This window comes from Manis pentadactyla, chromosome 4 (genome assembly GCF_030020395.1).
Source record: "Manis pentadactyla isolate mManPen7 chromosome 4, mManPen7.hap1, whole genome shotgun sequence".
NCBI lineage: Eukaryota > Metazoa > Chordata > Mammalia > Pholidota > Manidae > Manis > Manis pentadactyla.
In genome coordinates, this window is record NC_080022.1 from 167,451,332 (window position 1) to 167,476,305 (window position 24,974).

Below are 24,974 nucleotides of genomic sequence, written 5' to 3' on the forward strand. Positions count from 1 at the left end.
AAGTCATCACCAAAGAAAGTGCCATATTCTTAAAGTAATCATGCTGGGAAAATTAAAACAAAAAAACAACTCAATTGAAGCTAAACTTCGAATAGATGATTGTGTTATTTTTTTTTAATCAGATTTTCTGTCTGGAGACAATTAGTAATTTTTCTCTTTTAAAAAGAATGATATATTACTGGGACAGTAAATATGAATACAGTAAAAGAATCTAAAAGAATTCTAAATGATACTAAAGAATTGTAACTATAAATAATACAAATTTCTATTTTCTTCAGGAATTCACTAATTTTTTTAAAAAAAGCAGATGTATTCACATTAATAAAGTTAACAAGGACTATCTAATAGATTACATAAATGGACTACTTTTAAAGAGAAATGTTTGATGGAATTTTATGTTATGATTCCATAAGTGGAATTGGCCAGTTTGTTTTCATTAAGTCAACCATTAAGATGTCTTTTATGTAACTCATATTCCGTGGTAAATTTACTTTCAATTTTTCCTATTTGGAATAAAAGTGGATTTTAAACTCATAACTAAATAAGAAAGGCTGCTTACACTTTTACCTAGTTTTAAATCTCCAAGGCCATTAAACCATAACAAGATATTGATAGTGAACACTTCAAAAAAGTGGCAAACTAAAAATACAAAGCATTGGGAAGGGTTATTACCTGAAATTCAAACAAAACAGAAGTTAAAGTTTTTTTAAAAGTCATTAACAAATTTAATTAGTATCATATTATACTAGTTACAAGCGTTTACTATTAAATATACTATTTTAGGGCAAGAACAGGAGAAGAAAAGGGACTTCTTAATAAATTTCACTTAGCAAATTTATACCATATTGAAGAACTGATTGCTAGATTGTCTAACTCTATACCTATTGGCACACACAATTTTCATCGCTTCCTCAAATTAGATTCCTTATTTCAATATTCAATGTATGTAATATTTACCTGGTTGGGGTGGGAAATCTTTTAAAACATACAATAAGCTCATTTATAAACTAGACAACTGAAAAATTGGGACTTCCATCAGAAACCTTATTTGCATAAAGCTTAGAAGAGTATAACAATTGTAGAACTCAAAGTAAATCTTGATATAATACAAGAAAAATTTAGTGAGCCTACTAAATGCTGTAAAATTAAAGAGATTAATTTATACAAAAAAGGAGTAGAGGTCTTTGCCTTTGTGTCACTATTTTTTATGACCTTGTTCCTTACTCTTCAAAAATGTTAATATCTTCTAATGTTTCTCCAAATAAATGTCACTCAGCAGGATCCTAACTGATGATTCTGAGGTTTTTAGGCATTACAATGATTATGGTAACTTAACCACTATTCTAGAATGGTGCCAATTTCAGAAAAGAAAATATTTAACTTAGCTATATAAAAATTGGCAGGACTGTTAAATTTGATGAGGCTAAACAACACAAAGGTTACTCATGTCCTCCTAACATATGTTCAATATTTACTCCATTACCGGAAGATAGAGCACTTACACAACCTATTAAAATTTGTAAATGTAAGGAATTCACTCTTAAAGCAAAGAATGACGGGCTAACTCTGACCCAGACAATCTTAGGAAAATGTGGAAAGTCAGAGATTTTCAAACAGGTATTTACAGATACTCAATAATTCAATATAGTCACATCTGCAAAAAAGACAATTTTTTAATTCTAATATTTGTATGTTACTTATTTATATTATTACACTAGCTTAAAAAACTGTCAAATTACAGTATAATAATGGTTATAACCTTCCCTGACTTGCTCCTGCTTTTATTAGAAATGACTTCACAATTTGTCATGTCTGCTGTAAATAGTCCTTACCAACAATGACACAGTTCTTATATACTGATAATAAATGACCTATTATATATATATAGAAATAAGGGGAAAAGAAGAAGTACAGAATATCATGTATGGCCGGCTAACATCTATATTCTTAAACATCATGTACATAAATGCCTACAAAAGCATGGTATAGTTATAAATGGATACATAGCAAACTGGTTGCTTCTGAGGAGTGGACCTGAGAGAGGAAGTTAGGGATAGAATTGCAAACAAACTTTCACTACACATCATTTGAATTTCAAACCATGTCCATGTATTTGTTTTTTCCAATAATTAAAAAGAAAAACAAAAAGACAACATAATGTGGTAGTTAGAAGTACTGACTTGTGAGTTAAACTGCTTGGGTTCAAATCCAGGCTCTGCCACTTACTAGTTGTTGACCTTGGGCAAGTTATTTAAGTTAATTAAACCATCTTTGTGCTTTAATTTATCTATAAAGTAGAGATAATAGAATCAAAAAGGATTAAATAAATTAGTATCTGTGATGCACATAAAACAGTGCCCGGCACAGATTAAGCAACACACACCCACACCCCGAAGGAGTTTCTGTCTATTCTGACACACACACACACACACACACACACACACACACACACACACACACACACCACACACCACACACACTAGGAGTTTCTGTCTGTTCTTACCTGGTGAAGTCTACAAAATGCATTCTTGCTTCTTTTGATACGCACATTTAGTTTTTTCAATTTAATAAATTGAATCTATGCTATTTTTTCTATACATGCTAGGTTTATATATCTTCTTGGACTATTTTAAAAATCACTTAAAAATATTTTTGCTTTTCTCTTCATTTTTTATTTCATAAATTTCTGCTTTTAAATCTTTTTCTCTGTTTTGTCTAACAATGATCTGGATTCTTAGCTAGTTAATTTTCAGTCTTTCTTAACTAAATATGCTCTCTGAGTAATGTTTTACCTGCATCCCACATTTCAATATGTAGTAATTTCATTATTCAGTTCTAAATATTTTCTAATTTCCATAACAAGTCTTCTTTCACTTAATTTTCAGAGATGTAATTTTTCCAAATATGAGAAGAAATTTGTTTCTCCTTTGCTACGGACTTTAATCTTTTCACAGTGTGAACACAGAATGTAATCTGTATACTGAATGATACATATTTGAAAATTTTTTAACTTGCATTTTATTTCTATCAAAGTAATAGTTTACTGAAAACTTATATACTACAGGCTTATATATGTAAGCTGCAGGCCCCTGCGCAATGCTACCCTACTCCCCATACTGCCCCTAACAGCAAGCAATTCTGATTTCTAAAAAACTTGCTTATACAGGTATACTCATTTTTTAATTTTACATTGTTTTCTTCTTACTATAGAAAGCGAAGTTTTAGCTAACCTACATCTCCCACTCCTTTATCTTTTACAAATCATCAAATTTTTTATGACCTTGCAAATCTGAAAATGTCTTTATTTTACTCTTTAAACTCACAGTTTGGCTAAGCACAGAATTCTAGGCTGAAAATCAGATTCACTCATAATTTTGAAGGAGTGCCTTCAATAGAATCTAGTTTCCGTATTCCTGATGGTAAGCCTGCTATTCTTATCCCTGAATGTCAAAGGTAATCTTCAAGCCTTCCCTCCTTCTTCTTAACTCCCACACTTTGGGTAGAAACTCTTTGAAAGCATCACTTTATATCCAAAAGTTTTTTAATTGGCTTTGGTGTGGGACTTTTGTTGTTGTTGTTTTGTTTTGTTTTTGCTTTGTTTTGATTTTGTTATCATTAATCTACAATTACATGAAGAACATTGTGTTTACTAGGCTCTCCCCTACACCAAGTTCCCCCCATAAACCCCATTACAGTCACTGTCCATCAGCATAGTAAGATGTTGTAGAATCACTACTTGTCTTCTCTGTGTTGCACAGCCCTCCCCTTTCCCCCACACCCAACATTATACATGCTAATCATAATACCCCCTTTCTTCTTCCCCGCCCTTATCCCTCCCTACCCTCCCATTCTCCCCAGGCTCTTTCCCTTTGGTAACTGTTAGTCCATTCTTGGGTTCTGTGATTCTGCTGCTGTTTTTGTTCCTTCAGTTTTTCCTTTGTTCTTATACTCCACAGATGAGTGAAATCATTTGGTATTTGTCTTTCTCCGCTTGGCTTATTTCACTGGGCATAATACCCTCTAGCTCCATCCATGTTGTTGCAAATGGTAGGATTTGTTTTCTTCTTACAGCTGAATAATATTCCATTGTGTATATGTACCAGATCTTCTTTATCCATTCATCTACTGATGGACACTTAGGTTGCTTCCATTTCTTGGCTATTGTAAACAGTGCTGCGATAAACATAGGGGTGCATCTGTCTTTTTCAAACTGGAGTGCTGCATTCTTAGGGTAAATTCCTAGGAGTGCAATTCCTGGGTCAAATGGTAAGTCTATTTTGAGCTTTTTGAGGAACCTCCATACTGCTTTCCACAATGGTTGAACTAATTTACATTCCCACCAGCAGTGTAGGAGGGTTCCCCTTTCTCCACAACCTCGTCAACATTTGCTGTTGTTTGTCTTTTGGATGGTAGCCATCCTTACTGGTGTGAGGTGATATCTCATTGTGGTTTTAATTTGCATTTCTCTGATGATTAGTGATGTGGAGCATCTTTTCATGTGTCTGTTGGCCACCTGAATTTCTTCTTTGGAGAACTGTCTGTTCAGCTCCTTTGCCCATTTTTTAATTGGATTATTTGCTTTTTGTTTGTTGAGGTGCATGAGCTCTTTATATATTTTGGATGTCAAGCCTTTATCGGATCTGTCATTTATGAATATATTCTCCCATACTGTAGGGTACCTTTTTGTTCTACTGATGGTGTCCTTCGCTGTACAGAAGCTTTTCAGCTTGATATAGTCCCATTTGTTCATTTTTACTTTTGTTTTCCTTGCCCGGGGAGATATGTTGATGAAGAAGTCACTCATGTTTATGTCCAAGAGATTTTTGCCTATGTTTTTTTCTAAGAGTTTTATGGTTTCATGACTTACATTCAGGTCTTTGATCCATTTCGAATTTACTTTTGTGTATGGGGTTAGACAGTGATCCAGTTTCATTCTCTTACATGTAGCTATCCAGTTTTGCCAACACCATCTGTTGAAGAGACTGTCATTTCCCCATTGTATGTCCATGGCTCCTTTATCAAATATTAATTGACCATATATGTTTGGGTTAATGTCTGGAGTCTCTAATATGTTCCACTGGTCTGTGGCTCTGTTCTTGTGCCAGCACCAAATTGTCTTGATTACTATGGCTTTGTAGTAGAGCTTGAAGTTGGGGAATGAGATCCCCCCCTACTTTATTCTTCTTTCTCAGGATTGCTTTGGCTATTCGGGGTCTTTGGTGTTTCCATATGAATTTTTGAACTATTTGTTCCAGTTCGTTGAAGAATGTTGTTGGTAATTTGATAGGGATTGCATCAAATCTGTATGTTGCTTTGGGCAGGATGGCCATTTTGACTATATAAATTCTTCCTAGCCAAGAGCATGGGATGAGTTTCCATTTGTTAGTTTCCTCTTTAATTTCTCTTAAGAGTGTCTTATAGTTTTCAGGGTATAGGTCTTTCACTTCCTTGGTTAGGTTTATTCCTAGGTATTTTATTCTTTTTGATGCAATTGTGAATGGAATTGTTTTCCCGATTTCTCTTTCTATTGGTTCATTGTTAGCATATAGGAAAGCCACAGATTTCTGTGTGTTAATTTTGTATTCTGCAACTTTGCTGTATTCCGATATCAGTTCTAGTAATTTTGGAGTAGAGTCTTTAGGGTTTTTTATGTACAATATCATGTCATCTGCAAATTGTGACAGTTTAACTTCTTCTTTACCAATCTGGATTCCTTGTATTTCTTTGTTTTGTCTAATTGCCGTGGCTGGGACCTCCAGTACTATGTTAAATAACAGTGGGGAGAGTGGGCATCCCTTTCTTTCCCGATCTCAGAGAAAAAGCTTTCAGCTTCTCACTGTTCAGTATGATGTTGGCTGTGGGTTTATCATATATGGCCTTTATTATGTTGAGGTACTTGCCCTCTATGCCCATTTTGTTGAGCATTTTTATCATGAATGGATGTTGAATTTTGTTGAATGCTTTTTCAGCATCTATGGAGATGATCATGTAGTTTTTGTCCATCTTTTTGTTGATATGGTGGATGATGTTGATGAATTTTCGGAAGTTATACCATCCATGCATCCCTGGGATGAATCCCACTTGGTCATGGTGTATGATCCTTTTGATATATTTTTGAATTCGGTTTGCTAATATTTTATTGAGTATTTTTGCATCTACGTTCGTCAGGGATATTGGTCTGTAATTTTCTTTTTTGGTGGGGTCTTTGCCTGGTTTTGGTATTAGGGTGATGTTGGCTTCACAGAATGAGTTTGGGAGTATTCCCTCCTATTCTATTTTTTGGAAAACTTTAAGGAGAATGGGTATTATGTCTTCTCTTTATGTCTGATAAAATTCTGAGGTAAATCCGTCTGGCCCAGAGGTTTTGTTCTTGGGTAGTTTTTTGATTACCGCTTCAATTTCTTTGCTTGTAATTGGTTTAACTTTTGTGTTTCTTCCTTGGTCAGTCTTGGAAGGTTGTATTTTTCTAGGAAGTTGTCCATTTCTTCTAGGTTTTCCAGCTTGTTAGCATATAGGTTTTCATAGTAGTCTTTAATAATTCTTTGTATTTCTGTGGAGTCTGTCGTGATTTTTCCATTCTCGTTTCTGATTCTATTGATGTGTGTTGATTCTCTTTTTCTCTTAATAAGTTTGGCTAGAGGCTTATCTATTTTGTTTATTTTCTCAAAGAACCAGCTCTTGGTTTCATTGATTTTTTCCTATTGTTTTATTCTTCTCAATTTTGTTTATTTCTTCTCTGATCTTTATTATATCCCTCCTTCTGCTGACTTTAGGCCTCATTTGTTCTTCTTTTTCCAGTTTCGATAATTGTGATGTTAGACTATTCATTTGGGATTGTTCTTCCTTCTTTAAGTATGCCTGGATTGCTATATACTTCCCTCTTAAGACTGCTTTCGCTGCATCCCTCAGAAGTTGGGGCTTTGTGTTGTTGTTGTCATTTGTTTCCATATATTCCTTTATCTTTATTTTGTTTGTTGATCCATTGATTATTTAGGAGCATGTTGTTAAGCCTCCATGTGTTTGTGAGCCTTTTTGTTTTCTTTGTACAATTTATTTCTAGTTTTATACCTTTGTGGTCTGAAAAGTTGGTTGGTAGAATTTCAATCTTTTGGAATTTACTGAGGCTCTTTTTGTGGCCTAGTATGTGGTCTATTCTAGAGAATGTTCCTTGTGCACTTGAGAAGAATGTATATCCTGTTGCTTTTGGATGTAGAGTTCTATAGATGTCTATTAGGTCCATCTGTTCTAGTGTGTTGTTCAGTGCCTCCGTGTCCTTACTTATTTTCTGTCTGGTGGATCTATCCTTTGGGGTGAGTGGTGTGTTGAAGTCTCCTAAAATGAATGCATTGCATTCTATTTCCTCCTTTAGTTCTGTTAGTATTTGTTTCACATATGCTGGTGCTCCCGTGTTGGGTGCATATATATTTTTAATGGTTATATCCTCTTGTTGGACTGCCCCCTTTATCATTATGTAATATCCTTCTTTATCTCATTACTTTCTTTGTTTTGAAGTCTATTTTGTCTGATACTAGTACTGCAACACCTGCTTTCTTCTCCCTTTTGTTTGCATGAAATATCTTTTTCCATCCCTTGACTTTTAGTCTGTGCATGTCTTTGGGTTTGAGGTGAGTTTCTTGTAAGCAGCATATAGATGGGTCTTGCTTTTTTATCCATTCTATTACTCTGTGTCTTTTGATTGGTGCATTCAGTCCATTTACATTTAGGGTGACTATTGAAAGATATGTACTTATTGCCATTGCAGGCTTTAGATTCGTGGTTACCAAAGATTCAAGGTTAGCTTCTTTAGTATCTTACTGTCTAACTTAACTCGCTTATTGAGCGGTTATAAACACTGTCTGGTGATTCTTTACTTCTATCCCTTCTTATTCCTCCTCCTCCATTCTTTATATGTTGGTTGCTTTATTCTGTACTTTTATGTTTTCTTTAACTGCTTTTGTGGGTAGTTGATTTTATTTTTTGCCTTTAGTTAGTATTTGGTTGGTCTGCTTTCTTTGCTGTGATTTTATTTTCTCTGGTGACTTCTGTTTAGCCTTAGGAGTGCTCCCATCTAGAACAGTCCCTCTAAAATACCCTGTAGAGGTGGTTTGTGGGAGGCAAATTCCCTCAACTTTTGCTTGTATGGGAATTGTTTAATCCCTCCTTCATATTTAAATGATAATCGTGCTGGATACAGTATTCTTGGTTCAAGGCCCTTCTGTTTCATTGCATTAAATATATCATGCCATTCTCTTCTGGCCTGTAAGGTTTCTGCTGAGAAGTCTGATGATAGCCTGATGGGTTTTCCTTTGTAGGTGACCTTTTTCCTCTCTCTAGCTGCCTTTAAAACTCTGTCCTTGTCCTTGATCTTTGCCATTTTTATTATTATGTGTCTTGGTGTTGTCCTCCTTGGGTCCCTTCTGTTGGGAGGTCTGTGTAGTTCTATGGTCTGACCAATTATTTCCTCCCTCAGTTTGGGGAAGTTTTCAGCAATTATTTCTTCAAAGACACTTTCTAACCCTTTTTCTCTCTTCTTCTTCTTCTGGTACCCCTATAATGCAGATATTGTTCCTTTTGGATTGGTCACACAGTTCTCTTAATATTGTTTCATTCCTGGAGATCCTTTTATCTCTGTCTGCGTCAGCTTCTATGCATTCCTGTTCTCTGGTTTCTATCCCATCAATGGCCTCTTGCATCTTATCCATTCTGCTTATAAATCCTTCCAGAGATTGTTTCATTTCTGTAATCCCCCCAGACGTCATCCCTTAGCTCTTGTATATTTCTCTGCAGCTCCGTCAGCATGGTTATGATCTTTATTTTGAATTCTTTTTCAGGAAGACTGGTTAGGTCTATCTCCTTCTCAGGGGAGAAGGAGACTCTTTCTGACTCTGATTTTGGTCTATCTCAAATTCTGCCTTTTCATGGTGATAGAGATAGTTTGCTGAGCTGGCACGAGTGACGGCTGGGAGAACGTCCCTTCTTGTTGGTTTGTGGCCTTCCTCTCTGGGAGAACAGCGACTTCTAGTGGCTTGTCCTGGGCAGCTGCGTGCAGACGGGGCTTCTGATTCTTGCCCGGCCGCTATGGAGTTTAGCTCTGTGGTTGCTGTGGGTGTGGCCTGGCTCGGGCTCCTGCTCCGATATGGTGGAGCCACAAAGGAGGAGAAACGGCTGGAGGCTGTTTATCTCCGTGAGGGGCCTCTGAGGTGCACTGCTGCCCAGGGGGTTAGGGTGCCCTGAGTTCCCCGGGATTCCCAGCTGCTGGGCTAAGTTTCCCGGGACGCTTCCATCCAGCTGTGGGGTCTCTGTCCCTTTAAGACTTTCAAAAAGCACTCGCTTTTCTTTGTCCCCAGGGCGCCAGCTGCAGAGACCTGCTCACAGGTCTTACTGTCCTGTTTCCCTAGTTTCCAGCACTCCACGCACGCACTGTGTCTGCACTCTGGTGCGGATGGCTAGGGCTGGCTATTTAGCAGTCCTGGGCCCCCTCTCCCTCCCTGCTTCGACTCCTCTCCTCCCCCCGGGAGCTGGGGTGAGGGGCACTTGGGTCCTGCTGGGCTGCGGCTTGTATCTTACCCCCTTCGCAAGGCACTGGGTTCTCGCAGGTGTGGATGTAGTCTGGCTGTTGTCCTGTGTCTTCTGGTCTCTCTTTTAAGAAGAGTTGTATTTGTTGTATTTTCAAAAATATATGTGGTTTTGGGAGGAGATTTCCGCTGCTCTACTCACGCTGCCATCTTGGCTCCGCCCCTCTCCTGGTGTGGGACTTTTTACATTTATTGAGTTAGTCCCACTCAATAATGTACCTTTTCAGACTGAAGTCTTCTGCCCCCTCAGTTCAAAGGAATTTTGAGTCTTAAGTAACTTCCTCTTCCCATTTTCTCTGTCCTCTCTTATTAGATGGATTTTGGCTTTGCTAGAATTGGTCTTCAAATCTTCCTACTATGTTTTAAACATTCCTCTATTTCATCTTCCAAAAACTGGGTTTTTTATTTCTAATGAATTGTAATTTCCAAAAGTTTTCTTGCTCTAATTCTTTTTCTTTTTGTTTGATGGTGTTCTGTCCTGTCCTTGTTTAATGAATGTAATATCAACAGTATCTCTAAGGATATTAAATCATCTTGGGTTTTTTGAGATGTACTTTTCATTTGTCTTTGTATCTTCCAAGTTCCTGTATTTCTATTATACTTATTTGTTTTGCTTTTCACTCTAGCTTTCAAATGAGAAGTTTTATCAAATGTCTCGTAATTGTTGCCCATGACTTTGGGCTTGGCCATGCCACTCACTTGGGCCAATGAAATGTGAATGGACATCAAATACACTGCCATCCACACAGAAGCCTTAAATGTGCTTTTGTGGTTTGGCTCTGTCCCATCCCTGAATCTCCCACATGGAGAGAAATGCAGACAGTAGCTGATAACTACAGGTCCTGCAATGAGAAGTCTTGTGAGCTGAATGTAGCTCTTTAGTAAAGTTGGTGATACGGCTATAGATGATAAACAGTCTTCAGGGACATGTGTAAGCAAGACATGTTTTGTTGTAAGCCAATGAGATTTGTGATCCCATTTGTGGGTTAAAATGTACACATACTCTCATATATACATAGAGTATTCTGGAAGGATTCACCAGACAATGGAAGTAGAAGGGGTCAGGGAAAGGAAATCACAATTCTCACATTATATTCTTTGTTATCTTTTAATAATGTTCATTGCAAAATATTTTTTATAATAATTTCACACAAAAAATCATAATTAGAAAAAGGCAAAATGAAAGGTCTTTAAGAGCACCAAAATAAAAGACAAAACTTCTCCAATTTAAACTGTTTCTAAAAATATTTTCATATTAAGGCAATGTATTCTCAGTATACAAATTACAGAAGCCAGAGGAAGATATAAATATGAATAAAAATAAAATATTATGTCAACCAGATATATCATTTGTACCATTTCAGAGTTATGATTCATCACCCTAATTATGTAATTTTGTATTCTGCTTTTCAATTTTACATTATAATAAGCACTCTAGAACATGAGACTTCACAAACCTCACTTTTAATTGCTACGTGTATTCCACCATCCAGATATGTCATAAATAGCTTAATTAATTCCTTTGTGTTGAACAAATATATTAATCCTAAATTTTTACTAGCTTAAGTAATGTCTCAGTGGACATTTTGAGGCACAATGCATTTCCAGTATTTACGACTTTTCTCTAGGATATATTCCTATTACCAGAATTTCTGGTTCAAAAGATAGGAATATGTTTAGGCTCTTGATACATACTGCCAGACAGCTTTCCAAATAACTGCCTGGATTTACACTCCCACCAGTAATATCAAGGCATTAACATCACTGAGATTCTTTTTTTTTAACTTCAGCTTACATGACAGGCAAAAACTGGTATATCAGTAACTGTTGTTTTGATATTTCTCACTACTAGGAGGCCAAGTATCTTTTCACATGTTTATTAGTCAGTAACTGTTGTTTTGATATTTCTCACTACTAGGAGGCCAAGTATCTTTTCACATGTTTATTAGTCATTTGCATTTTGTCTTCACTTGCTTATTAATCAAAGTCTTACTGCTTATCAATTGATTTGTATATAATTTCTTCCACTATTTTAAGATCAGAAAGTCTTCTGTTTTCTTTGTGCTTTTATACCTAATAATGGCAACATATCAACAAATCTTTCTTTCCATGCCCTAATATCTACCTAGTATAGTCTCTAATTGTATATCACAATCATCTGGGACATTCATCTCAGAGATCTGGATCCAATTAGAAGAAGACTGAGTTAAGGGAAATGTATTTTTGAAAAGCTGAAAGGTGAAAAACAATATATTATGTTCTAAGAGTGAATGATCATCAGTTTTTTTATTTTGTTTTTCTGGTGGCCCAAAAGTTGCAATGAATCTGACTCTTTCAAAAGCTCTATCTTAATATTAATCTTCTTAAAACAATGAGGAAAAAAATGGCATACAAAAAATTTCTTTGGAAGAACTCACTATTCATGGGATTTTACAAAATCCATGTCTCTTACCTGTTTGGAGAGTACTAGGAAAAGACAAAGTGACTTTTTCATCTTCATTTTGATAATTAAATCCTGTAGCATGTATTTCTGGAATGGAAAAAAAATATACTTCACAAATCTGACTAGATTTATTTTCTGGAATGGAAAAAAAAATTACTTCAGAAATCTGACTAGACTGATAAAATCAAATCCAGATTGCAGCAATTAACATTTTCAAGAGCAAATCTTAAATTAAAACTAAACATTCTTAATTTAATAAATTAAGTTCCTATCAACAAGAGTATCATTTCAAACTAACCCATTTGGGGCACCGTAACTGAAGTTGAATGTGCTCCTTAAAAACAATTACACAACCTATATTGATTCTCAAAACTTTTAGGATATAAGGAAAATAGGGCTACTATAAATGTGAAAAGGCTTTCTACTAGATTCCCAGACATGCTTCTTATCTTTGTGTGACTATGATACTGCTTTTCTATGTTGCAGTGTTACTCATGAACACTTGAGAGATTGAGCAACTTGCCGAGTTTTCAATGCTAAAGATGTTATCAATGAAAGTTCTGTCCTTCAACCAAAGACAGGTAACAATTCCAAATAATACGCAAGTAACCCTTACTCCAATAAAATTCTTTGTTGTTATATTTTACAGAAATAAAGAAGGTGAAAACAGGTGTGTAGACTGGATTAAGTCTTCGATTCACTCTCTACTAGGAGTGAGAAGAGATTGCTTATTCAACAGATACTTCAGAATGCTTAGCTGACACTTCTCAGAAAGAGCTAAGTAAATCAACTTCCAGCCACCTCATATCTCCATCCCAAATGAAAAGTCAGTGAGGCAAAGTGGTAGCCTTTTATAATTAATAAGCACACAAAAGGATATTCAATATCGTTAACCATCAGGGAAATGGAATCAAAACCCCAAGATACTACTTCACACCACTAGGATGATTGTAATCAAAAAGACAGATAATGATAAGTATAAGGAAGGATTCAGAGAAATTGGAACCCCCATACATTGCTGGTAAGAATATAAAATGATGCAGGAACTTTGGAAAACAGCCTGGCAGTTCCTCAAAAAATTAAAAGTTACCACATGACCCAGCAATTCCACTCCTAAGTATATATCTGGAGAAATGAAAACACTGGCCACACAAAAACTTATATACAAATGTTCACAGAAGCATTATTCATAACAGCCAAAAAGTGGAAAGAACCCGTGTCCATTAATGGATGAACAGGCAAAATGTGATATACAATGGAATATTATTTGACAACAGAAAGTTCCAATACACACAACATGGATCTTGAAAACACTACACAAAATGAAAGAAATCAGACACAAATGGCCACGTATTTATATGAAATGTCCAGAATAGGCAAATCTATAGATAAAGAAAATAGCTTAGTGGTCTTTAGGGCTAAAAAGTTGAGGGGAAATGGGAAGTGAGTGTTCATGGGTGCTTTCTTTTTGGGGTGATAAAAATGTTCTCAAATTGATTCTGGTGATGGCTGCACAACTCTGTGAACATACTAAAGACCACCGAATTGTGCACTTGAAATGAATTAATTGTATGCTATCGTATGTGAATTGTACCTCAATAGAGAGAAGTAGCCTCATCAGTCACAGGCTTCTGTCTGATATGAGTAACAGTGATTCAGATTTAATAACATTCTGTGAGCCAGGCAAGATGCACACAATTCATTCCTTTTTTTAAAATGAATCACCCGAAGATTGAATTTCTAATGTTTCTAATATCATTATGGTTCAAACATGTCTTTATAAAGCTGAAATCATTACAAAACCAGTAAGAAGCTATAATTTCTGATTTTAAGAACTTTAATCAATTATTCCTCATTTTACAGATGGGAAAATGAGATTATACATAAAGTTAATGATTTCCCTAAGGTCACAAAGCTGGACTAGAACTTCCTTCCTTCCTACTCCTATTGCTAAAATTCTTTCCACTATCATAAGCTAGCTCCTAAATTGGAACAGAAACTCAAGACATGACACATATAAAATACTAACGAAATCTCTACTGAAATATTGACTTCTGCTAGCAAAAACTCGATATTTGTTCTAACCTGGTTCCCAAGAACAGAATCATACTTAGTCTATAGGGAAGTGCAGAATCACCTTCATAGTTAAAAATGTACCTTTCTGATTAAGATATAAAACTGCATTACAGTAGCTCTGATGTACTATGATCAAAGACCAGTTCCATAAAGTATCACTACAGTTAACTTGTTTTTATAAATGTATAAAAAAGCTCCAAATTGAAAAGTAATGTAGAAAAACAAAAGAATAGCAGTTTTAAAATTGAAACAATCAAGTACTGAATTGCTAGATCCCATTCTACAGCATATGCTTCCAAATGTATGTATCAACTACATTACATGTGTACACAAGTACAAAATTCCTACAAAATTCTTGGAAAAGAGGAAGTACAATTGCATCAAAAAGAATAAAATACCTAGGAATAAACCTAGCCAAGGAGGTGAAAGATCTGTACTATGAAAACTACAAGAAACTCATGAGAGAATTTAAATAAGACACCAATAAATGGAAATCTATTGCATGCTCATGGACAGGAAGAGTTAATACTGTCAAAATGGCCATCCTGCTCAAAGCAACTTACAGATTCAATGCAATCCCTATCAAAGCACCAACAGCATTTTCAATGAACTAGAACAAATAGTTCTAAAATTCATATGGAACCACAAAAGACCCCAAATAGCCAGAGCAATCCTGAGAAAGAGTAACAAAGCTGGGGAGATAACACTCCCTGACTTCAAGGTCTACTACAAAGCTATGCAATCAGAACAATTTGGTACTGGCACCAAAGACTCATAGATCTATGGAACAAAATAGAAAGCCCAGATATAAACCCATGCATATATGGTTAATTAATATACGATAAAGGAGCCATGAATATACAATGGGGAAAAGACAGCTTCTTTAACAACTGGTATTGGGAAAACCAGACAGCTACATATAAGAGAAAGAAACTGGATATCGTCTAACTCCATACACAAAAGTAAGCTCAAAATGGATCAAAGACCTGAATGTAAGTCATGAAACCATAAAACTCTTAGAAGAAAACATAGGCAAAAAAATCTCTTGAATATAAGTATGAGCAATTTTTTCTTGAACACATCTTTTCAGGAAAGGGAAACAAAATAAAAAATGAACAAGTAGGGACTACATCAAACTAAAAAACTTCTGTACAGCAAAGAACACCATCAGCAGAACAAAAAGGCACCCAACAGTATGGGAGAATATACCTAAATGACTCATCTGATAAGGGGTTAACATCCAAAATACATAAATAATTCATATGCCTCAACATCCAAAAAACAAATAATCCAATTAAAACAAGGGCAGAGGACCTGAACAGACACTTCTCCAAAGAAATATAAATGGTCAGTAGATACATGAAAAGACGCTCCATATCGCTTATCATCAGGGAAATGCAAATTAAAACCACAATGAGATATCAACTCACACCAGTTAGAATGGCCACCATCCAAAAGACAAGAAAGAACAAATGTTGGCGAGGATGCGGAGAAATGGGAACCCTCCTACACTGTTGGTGGGAATGTAACTGCTGTGGAAAGCAGTATGGGAGGTTCCTCAAAAAAGTAAAAATAGAAATACCATTTGATCTAGTAATTCCACTTCTAGAAATTTACCCAAAGAAAACAAAATCCCTGATTCAAAAAGACATATGCACCCCTGTTTATTGCCACACTATCTGCAATAGCCAAGATATGGAAGCCTAAGTGTCTTGTCCATCAAAAGATGAATGAATATGTGGTACATACACACAACAGAACATTATTCAGCCATAAAAAAAAAGAAATCCTCCCATTTGCAACAACATGGATGGATCTAGAGGGTATTATGCTCAATGAAATAAGCCAGGTGGAGAAAGACAAATACCATGACTTCAATTATTTGTGTAATATAAAAACAAAGCAAAACAGAAGGAACAAAATGGCAGTAGACTCACAGACACTGAGAAGAAGTGGCTAGTGGCTACCAAGGGGGAGGGGTTAGGGTGGTTGGAAGGGGAGGGTGAGGTGGACAAAGGGGCACAACAATTCTCAATCACAATATAAATTAGTCATGGGGACGGTAGTACAGCATGGAGAATATAGTCACTGATTCTGTAACATCTTTCTACGGTGATAGATATTGTAACCATACTAGAGGGGATGAGGATTTAATAATATGGGTAACTGTTGAACTACTGTGTTGTACATTTGAAACCAACGTAAGATTGTATATCAACAATATTTCAATAAAAAAAAAGAGGAAGTAGCCACATATTTGAATTTATGAGACAGTCTTCAAATTACTTTCTATTGGACAACATACATCTTGGCAAACATTAGAGTTGGAAATAACCTTGGTCAACAGTTTTGAATATTCTGTAACTGGCAAAACCACTTATCCAGTGGCTCAAGCCAAAAACACGGAATCATGCTAATTGCCTGCCTGCATGTCTGTCTGTCTCTCATACCATATATCCAATAAGCAAATTCAATAGCCTGTTCCTTTTATCCCAGGCTTTTCAATGCCTCCATACAACCCCAGCCCAATGTGCCATATTATTTCCCCCTAGACCACAATAACTTTTTAACTGGTCTGTTTCTACTCTTGTTGCCTTACAGTCTATTCTTCACACAGCAGCCACAGTTAATGAGTGAGATCAAGGCCTCTAAATGGAGTCCTAAAATATTCAGAATGAAAAGCTAAGTCTACTTGAGGCAGGCAAATATTTCTTAGGACAAAAAGCACTAGCCATAAAAGAAAAAAATCTGATAGATCAGATTTCATTAATATTTAAAACTTGTGATTATCAAACACTGTTATGAACATGAATAGGAGAGCCACAAACCAGAGAAAGTATTTTGTTTTATGTACAAATGACAAAGAACTTGTATCCAGAATACAAAAAAAAAAAAACTTCTATAACTCAAGGATAAAAACCAGACAACTCATATTAAAGCATATTAAAGCATGGGCAGAAGACTTGGACAATTTCACAAATGAAAATATTTGAATGGCCAAAAAGCAAATGAAAAAGAGCTCAACATCAGTCATCAAGGAAATGGAAATTAAAACCATGACAACATACCACTACATACTCACAAGAATGGTTAAATCTAAAAGACTTGAGAACAAAAGCACTGTCGAGGATGCGGAATAACTACAACTCATATTTTGTTGCTCAAAGTCTGCATGCATTCTCTAACCTCAGGGTTTCTGCAACTGCTTGGAAAGTTCTTTCTCCAGATATCTACACATTTTATGTCATTCAGGCCTCCGCTTAAATTACTTCTTTGGAGATCTGATCTATCACCTTAAAGAACAATCACTCTACATCCTTTTATTATGATTTTTAAGCACTTATCACTACTTTACATTACATATTTGTTATTGTCTGTCTTTCCAAATTGAATATATGTATCTGGAATATTGATTCTTGGTTCTGTTCACAACTCTACCTCCAATCCAAGAACACTTTTTTTGGCATGTAGTATGTTGAGCGATTATTAGCATAATGAACGAATGAATCATTTCAAAAAGCAATAGAGTAAGTGATTATGTCATGGAGATTATCAATACTATTCATACAAGATACATTAATAAGAAGCAACTTTTACTAATGTTACATTAATAGGGACATGACTAGGATATAATTTCCAGTTAAAACATATTTATTCAAAAAAGGGAGTACCTCATGGGGAGGGCTGTACAACACAGAGAAGACAAGTAGTGGTTTTACAGCATCTTACTACACTGATGGACAGTGACTGTAATGGGGCTTGTGGAGGGGGACTTGGTGATGGTGGGAGTCTAGTAAATATAATGTTCTTCATGTAATTGTAGATTAATGATACCAAAAGATAATACAATTAAAAAATAAATAAAATAAAATAAAATAAAAGATTAAAAAAAAGGAGTATCTCAAATGCCTTAGAAGATAATATTTGCTCTGGAACTATTAGATTGTTCAAAGAATGGAAAGCGATTAATAAAAAAGACACATATGGAAAGTCAGAATAAGTATGCTTCATTGAAGTAGAGAAGACAATATTTCTAAATTAATGTTTATATTTAAAACTAATCAACATATTTAATGCTAATTTATCAATACTAATTGAATTAGTACTAATTAATATTGATTAGGATTTAATACTAATATATCAATACAATAGTTCATATTAACATTTATAATTTAAAATGTATATATGTAAATTAAACACTATAGATACTTTATTATATTGTGTATAAACAGTAAAATTAAAAATGATCTAACTTAACCTTAACCAAAAAACTTTTTAAAAAATACTTAAATCTTTAAATGAGAAAACAGGAGAGAATCTTACAATCAGGCATATATAGTTACTCAACAATCTGAGCCTGTTTTCACACCCATAAAACTAAAATCATTACCTATTACTCAGTTATTTGAAGATTACATAACATACTGAGTGTAAAGTATGATTAACTGGTATGATTCTTAAGAAATAACTACTCTTTCCTAGATTATAACATATCTAACACAGTTCTTTATTAATTCAACTATAAGTAATTTGTGACCCATGTATAAATAAGGACTCTTGCTGAAATTACTTCTTATGGAGTGCTATATATCAGAAAAAATTGTTTTAAATATAATTGGCATTTTCAAATCTGTGGATATAAACATACATGTTTGGGTAAAGCATGCATGTGTTAAGTGTGTGTTAGTAGTCTGCTAAGTGGAAGCAAAACTTGAATATAATCATAGCATGTATTAAAACCATGACAAGAAAAATCTTATACTCAAAATTACTGCAATGGAGATCCACCTGGACTATAAAAGATTACTCATGACAATATAGATCTACAGGTTTTACAAGACAAACCTATAAATTGGATTTTAAATGCCTTGTTTTAAAAACTAAAAAAAAAAACAAAAACTAATTAAGACATAATTTTGACTGTAAGTAAAAAAAAATTCAGAACTATGTATACAGAATGTTATCTGTGAGCACACACATACACTATACAGATGTATATGTGTATCTATATATGTATATAGATATACACACATACATGAATATATATATGTCTGTGTAAGAAAGGATATATATAAAACTGAAAACTTTGTCTCCATGAAGGAGAGCTGAGAGGCTGGGGAGGGGGAAAGCAGGCTTACTTTGTACTGTATACCCGTTTACCATTTATATGTTAATTCTGGTTCTCCTCTTCTGTCATAATTGGTCTTAAGAGGAATACAATGTACACATACATTTATACATTTCTAATTTGGCATCTAGGTATACGTTAACTATGAAAGGTTTTTAAATGTTTAAAAATGTTTTTAAAGATACTCTTTTTGAGATCCTGACCAAATTTTTATAATAAGCCCATTTATCAAATAAATCTGATGAAGATCTCATTCTGGATTTTCCAAGTATGGCTTATTGACATGGAGTCTTTCTTGCCTAGTTCTTTAGGATTCAGGCCAACCATAATTTAATAACATACCTATTCTTAGAGAACACAGAAGGTGAAGTGGCTCATCTTATTTGTTCAATCAGCCAGTCTTTGCAGGGTAACAGCCCTTAATGTCCAAAATGCTCTAACAACTAAAGGAAGGCAAGCACTCCTAGTCATTGCTCCACTTAGTCTCTGCCAAAATTTCAGAACCTCTCTCTTGTGAGTTCTTCCTGAATATAAAGATTGTTTTCTGTTCAGCATTTGTGTAAGCATGCTATTTGGTCCAGTATGTTTCCTTTAAATTACTCTGCTCACTTCCACAAAGAATACCAGGGTCCTCAGTAAACAAATGCTTCAGCTTCTATGGTACCTTCATAAGTCTACCTTACTTTATTTTAATTGTTCCCCTCTCTGTTGGCCTTTCCTACTTTGCCATTTTGTATGTTAATTCTGTTCCTCCCCTCCTGTCATAATAGATCTCAAGAGGGATACAATGCCTTTTCTTTAGTGAGTACATACTTCTATGAGGGAGCCTACTGTTATTATTGTTAAATCCAATTTCTATTATCAATGAGTAATACAATCGGTAATTATAAGTAAACTCCTGCTTTCCTTATTAAATAAAATCTAGCTCAGACTTTCTAAATAAAAATGTACTAAATATGTCCATATGTACTTAGAATCTACAATAACTCGACTTAATCATTTATTCAATCAGTATTGTGCTACATCAAACAATAAATATTTTAAAAAAGAATAAATAAACAATAGTTTCTTTACTGCAAACCACAGGCTTCCTGTAGGTCTGATTCTCTGATCTCTTGCATTAACAATGTAAACATAAAACATTATCTAGATACTGCAGTATGTCACACTTTTCTCAAATTTAAATAATACTAGTCATAAAAATCAAATCTATTTTAAAGTACTACTAAACTCATAGAAGGCTGACCAAACTTAAACAACAGATACTAAAAGTACTGCTACTATTATGTGAAATTCCAAATGGAGCACTGCAGAGCAGGGGAAAGGAAGATGTTTTTAATAAGTGGTACTGGGACAACAGAATTCCCATCAGGGAGTAAAAACCAAGCTGGACCTAGACTCATGCCATACCTACCAAGTAGATTAGTAAAATCAAAACAATAAAGCTTTCAGAAGATAATATAGGAAGATATCATCATGATATTGGAAAAGGGAAAGTTTTTTTTAAAGACATAAAAAGCAATAACCACACAAAAAAAAAGAATGATAAATTCAGCCCCATGAAATTAAGAACTTCTATACAATAAGAGACACCATTAAGAAAGTGAAGATGCAAAAGATACTTCTGACACTTAAGTGGCAAAGAACTTATATCCAGAATATAAAAAGAATTCCTTTAAAAATCATAGGAAAAGACATAGAACCCAACAGAAAAATGAGCAAAAACTCTGACACTTCACAATAGAGGAAATACATGTATCCTATATATACATATAGGGTAACCAACCTCATAATCAGGAAGTAAAAATTAAAACCTCAATCAGCTACCACTACATACCAACCAGTTTAGCTACCAACAAAAGTATTAAAATACCAAATGTTAATGAGGATGTGCAACAGCTAGAGTGAACTGGAGTTTTTAGAAGTGTAACTGCCACGACCTTAAGATACACGTACCCTATAACCCAGCAACACCACTCCTAGGCATATACTTTACGGAAGTGTACGTATGTGCACCAGGCTGAGAATAGCAGCTTTGCGCACAACAGCCCCAAACTAAAACAATCCAGAAGTCCATCAATGTCCACCAACGGGGCAATCGATAAATACGTTTTGGTATATTCCTATAATGGAATGCAGGGCAGTGACAAAGAAGAAGAAACTTCAGCTACACAAAACAACATGGATCAATCTCAGAAGCTTAACACTGAGTAAAAAAAACCACACAGTACTTACTGTATGATTTTATTTTTATAAAGTACAAAAAAAGGTAAATTAAGCTATATTGTTCAGGGATCCACACAGGGATACTACAAAGTAAAATAAGAAAATTATTACATCAAAAGTCACTCCATTTAACGTTTTAGTGTTAATCCCTCTACATGCCACATACACTCTCTGCATCAAAAAAGCCTTCCTATATTAATATTTGAGCATAACCTTGCACTGAAAGGTAAACCATAGTTAAACCATGAAACACTTTTCCCAAACATAATGAAATTTAGCCACAGAAGAGGAAGAACAAAGAGAGAAATACAAGATGGTAAACTCAGGAGGCCACATTAAAAAAAAATTCAAATAGGAAAAAAACACATAAATAAATCAGCCAAAGTTGTTACTCCTTGTGCTACCTACAAAAGCCTCTAGTGGATTCTACCCTGGTATTATACTGAGATACAAATATAAAATCTAAAAATTCCAGTATCATAAGTTCTAATACAACTGTATTTCAAAAGTTCCTTTATAAATTGTCTGTTTAGAGCTCAGAATGTCATTTCCTCTAAGCCACTACTGTATGTAACAATTAACCTAGCCCACATAATTCTATATAGCCCACATATGCCTGTATAGTTAAGTACTACATAAACTTGTGATGGGGTTTTGTTTTGTTTTTTTATTCAGATGGCAACCTACCTACCAAATTGTTTCTGTGATTTTAAAAAGCAGTCCATGGCGCAATGAAAAAGAATTTACAGTTTAACAAAGGCTTGTAATAGCCACCTGCTACTTGGAACATATATTACTTCTTCATAAAGCCCAAAATTGTGTTGCAGTAGGAAAGAAAACACACCATTCTGGAGGAATTCCAAAGGCGCCTACAGAGATCATGGAACCAAGAGCTCAGAGATGCTTCTTACTTTGCAAGGCTCCAGGACCTCCTCCTCACCCTAACGAAGAAGAGCCATTCAAGGCTATACTGAGTTACAGTTTAAGCAGTACCTATATTGACAGTTCTATACATTGAAATTTAGTATTTACATAATGTAGTGATGGTCCTATCCTATTTGGCTACCTAAGAAGTCTAAAGAAAATTATTCATGTGCCAAATATAAATCGGATCCAAGAGAACAAAGAAATCTCTTCTACAGTGTTCCTATTTTTAATAAATGACTTATGAATATTTATGATGATTCAACAGCAGGACAAATACTAGAGTAACACAAATACATGAATTCTTTTTTTTTTTTTTAAGATGAATAAGAAATTTTATTGAAGTACCTGGGGAAGGCAAATAACATTTGAAACTAGATATATCAGCCAAGATTCTGTCCATGAGTTGCAAGGGACTGAAGCCCAAACTGGCTTCCCCCTCAAAAAAAAAGAAGTTTAAAGAGTTCAGAAAGAGAATCCTCCTCTTCACTGTCCAGTAAAGGCCTCTGATATTGCATTATTCCCTAATGGAGTTTACAAATACATGAATTCTTGACCTGGTTTTGCCACTAATTATATGGTCTTAGACTAACTTAACCTACTAGGATCTCAGTTTCTTCATTTGTAAAACAATTAGGGCTTTATTTCAGGTAACAGTAGAGTATATAGTTCAAACAAATTCTCTCTTTCCCATACCCAACTCCCTAAAAACTAAAAAAGCTACATGGAAGAAAGATCTCTAAAAGCATCAAAAAGCAAAAATATAAGGAGGTCAAGAGGAAGAAGACAGGATTTCAGAGACAGGAAGTTTAGTATGCCAGGCATTTTTGTTCTGGAGTCATTTTGCTGATTCGTCTGACAGACCTTAGAGGCTGAATCTGGTGGGCCCATGGGACAAAAGTTGGAATACAGAGCCAGTCAAGACTAGTGAGCCTTAGTAAACCACCTCCTCCTTTGGACTTGAAGCTCAAAAGTTAATAATCTCATAGGAAAGGTGAATAAGAATAAAATTAGTCCACATATGGAATACAATAAGACTTCCGAAAAACTGAAGCCATGATAATGGGAAAAAGATTATCCCTGAGTACTTGCGACACCCAGATGAAGTAAACAAAAATTCTCTAGACGAAGAAAACATCACCTTATCCTGACTACACGATTTTCCTAATTCAACACCTAATAATCAATAAACCCTGGAACATCAGAGGATGAGACAAATTGAATGAAAACAGCTAAAACAATGAATAAAATAGAGCAGAAACCCTAGGTGTTAGCAGATATATTTATATACCTTCTTACTATGTTCAAAAAGATAAAAGCCCAAGCTTGAAAAAAATCAGCTAGGATTGAGAAACTAGTTAAAAAGAAAAAACAAACAAAAAACCCCCACACACTTGGAAAAATAAATAATAAAACTAAAATATGTAATAAAAAATGAAACAAAACATAGACAAGCAAAACACACCTTCAGCAGGCAATCTTAAAAGCAGATGAGATACATCTGAAGAATGAATCAGTGAGGTGGAAGACAGGCAAGAATAAAAGGCCCAGAACAAAGCACAGTAACAAAAAATGAAAAATGCAGAGGAAAATGAGAAAGATGGAGGATACTGTTAGAAGGTGGAACATTCATTTAACTGGAATCCTAAGAGGAGAGATGAGAGGTCAGAATGCAGAAGAAGCAGTATTTAAAGGGGTAATGACTGAGGCCATTCTAAAACCAATGAAAAGATATTAAGTCACACATTCACCAACCCCTTCAAGTTCCAAGCAGGCTATATAAAAAGAAATCCAACTACTTAAATTTTAGAAAACCAAAGACAAAGAGCAACTAGAGTAGGAAGGTTGCGGGGAACACTAGTGTTAAGGAAGTGAGAGCTAACGTCTTAAGGATAAAAGTAAGATGACCGTGGAATAAAAGTCAATTTCTGACTACACTGATAGACAGTGACTGCAATGGGGTGAGGAGTGGGGGCAGTAAAGGCTTAGTAATATGGGCGAAGGTTGAAACCACAATATTGTTCATGTGAAACCTTCATAAGATTGCATATCAATGATACTTTAATAAAAAAAAAAGTCAATGTATGGAAAGAAAGTAATTGCCAATCTAGAATTTTAAAGCCAGCAAAAATAATCTTCAAAAATAAATGTTATAACACTGGTATACACACTGTTGAAACTCACTGAAATGCAAAATGGACATTAAAAATGAATACATCTTGTATGTAACTTCAATAAAGTAGGAATTTAAAATGAAGGTTGGAAAAATAAGGCAAAACAAAGATGCTCAAAGAAATAAAAACAGAAACTTTGCCATCAACAGACCCACACTAAACATTACAAAGGGTATTCTTCAAACAAAAAGAATGATTCTAAAAAGACTGCTAGAAGAAAGAACTATACAACACAATAATGTCTTACGACTTTAAAATAAATAAAAATACATATTTAAGAAAATTATACTATATCATAACAGTAACATGTAAGTCAGAGAGAGAGAAAGAGATTAAGTGCTCTAAAATCCCTGTATTATCAAGGAAAGGAGCAAAATGACTGCTTAACACTAGACTTTTAAAGTCAAGGGTGGTTGTTGTAATCCACG

At 34.8% G+C, this 24,974-nt stretch overlaps 1 protein-coding gene across 2 annotated transcripts in view; it reads right to left on the reverse strand.

Moving 5' to 3' along the window:
* The window catches only part of NPEPPS (aminopeptidase puromycin sensitive), a 103,032-nt gene that overhangs the window by 44,826 nt on the left and 33,232 nt on the right, over positions 1-24,974 (reverse strand). For both annotated transcript variants that reach the window (XM_036930355.2, XM_036930353.2), the window contains exon 3: positions 12,028-12,105. In XM_036930355.2, the coding sequence (XP_036786250.1) occupies positions 12,028-12,105 (78 nt within the window). The remainder of the gene's footprint in view (positions 1-12,027; positions 12,106-24,974) is intronic.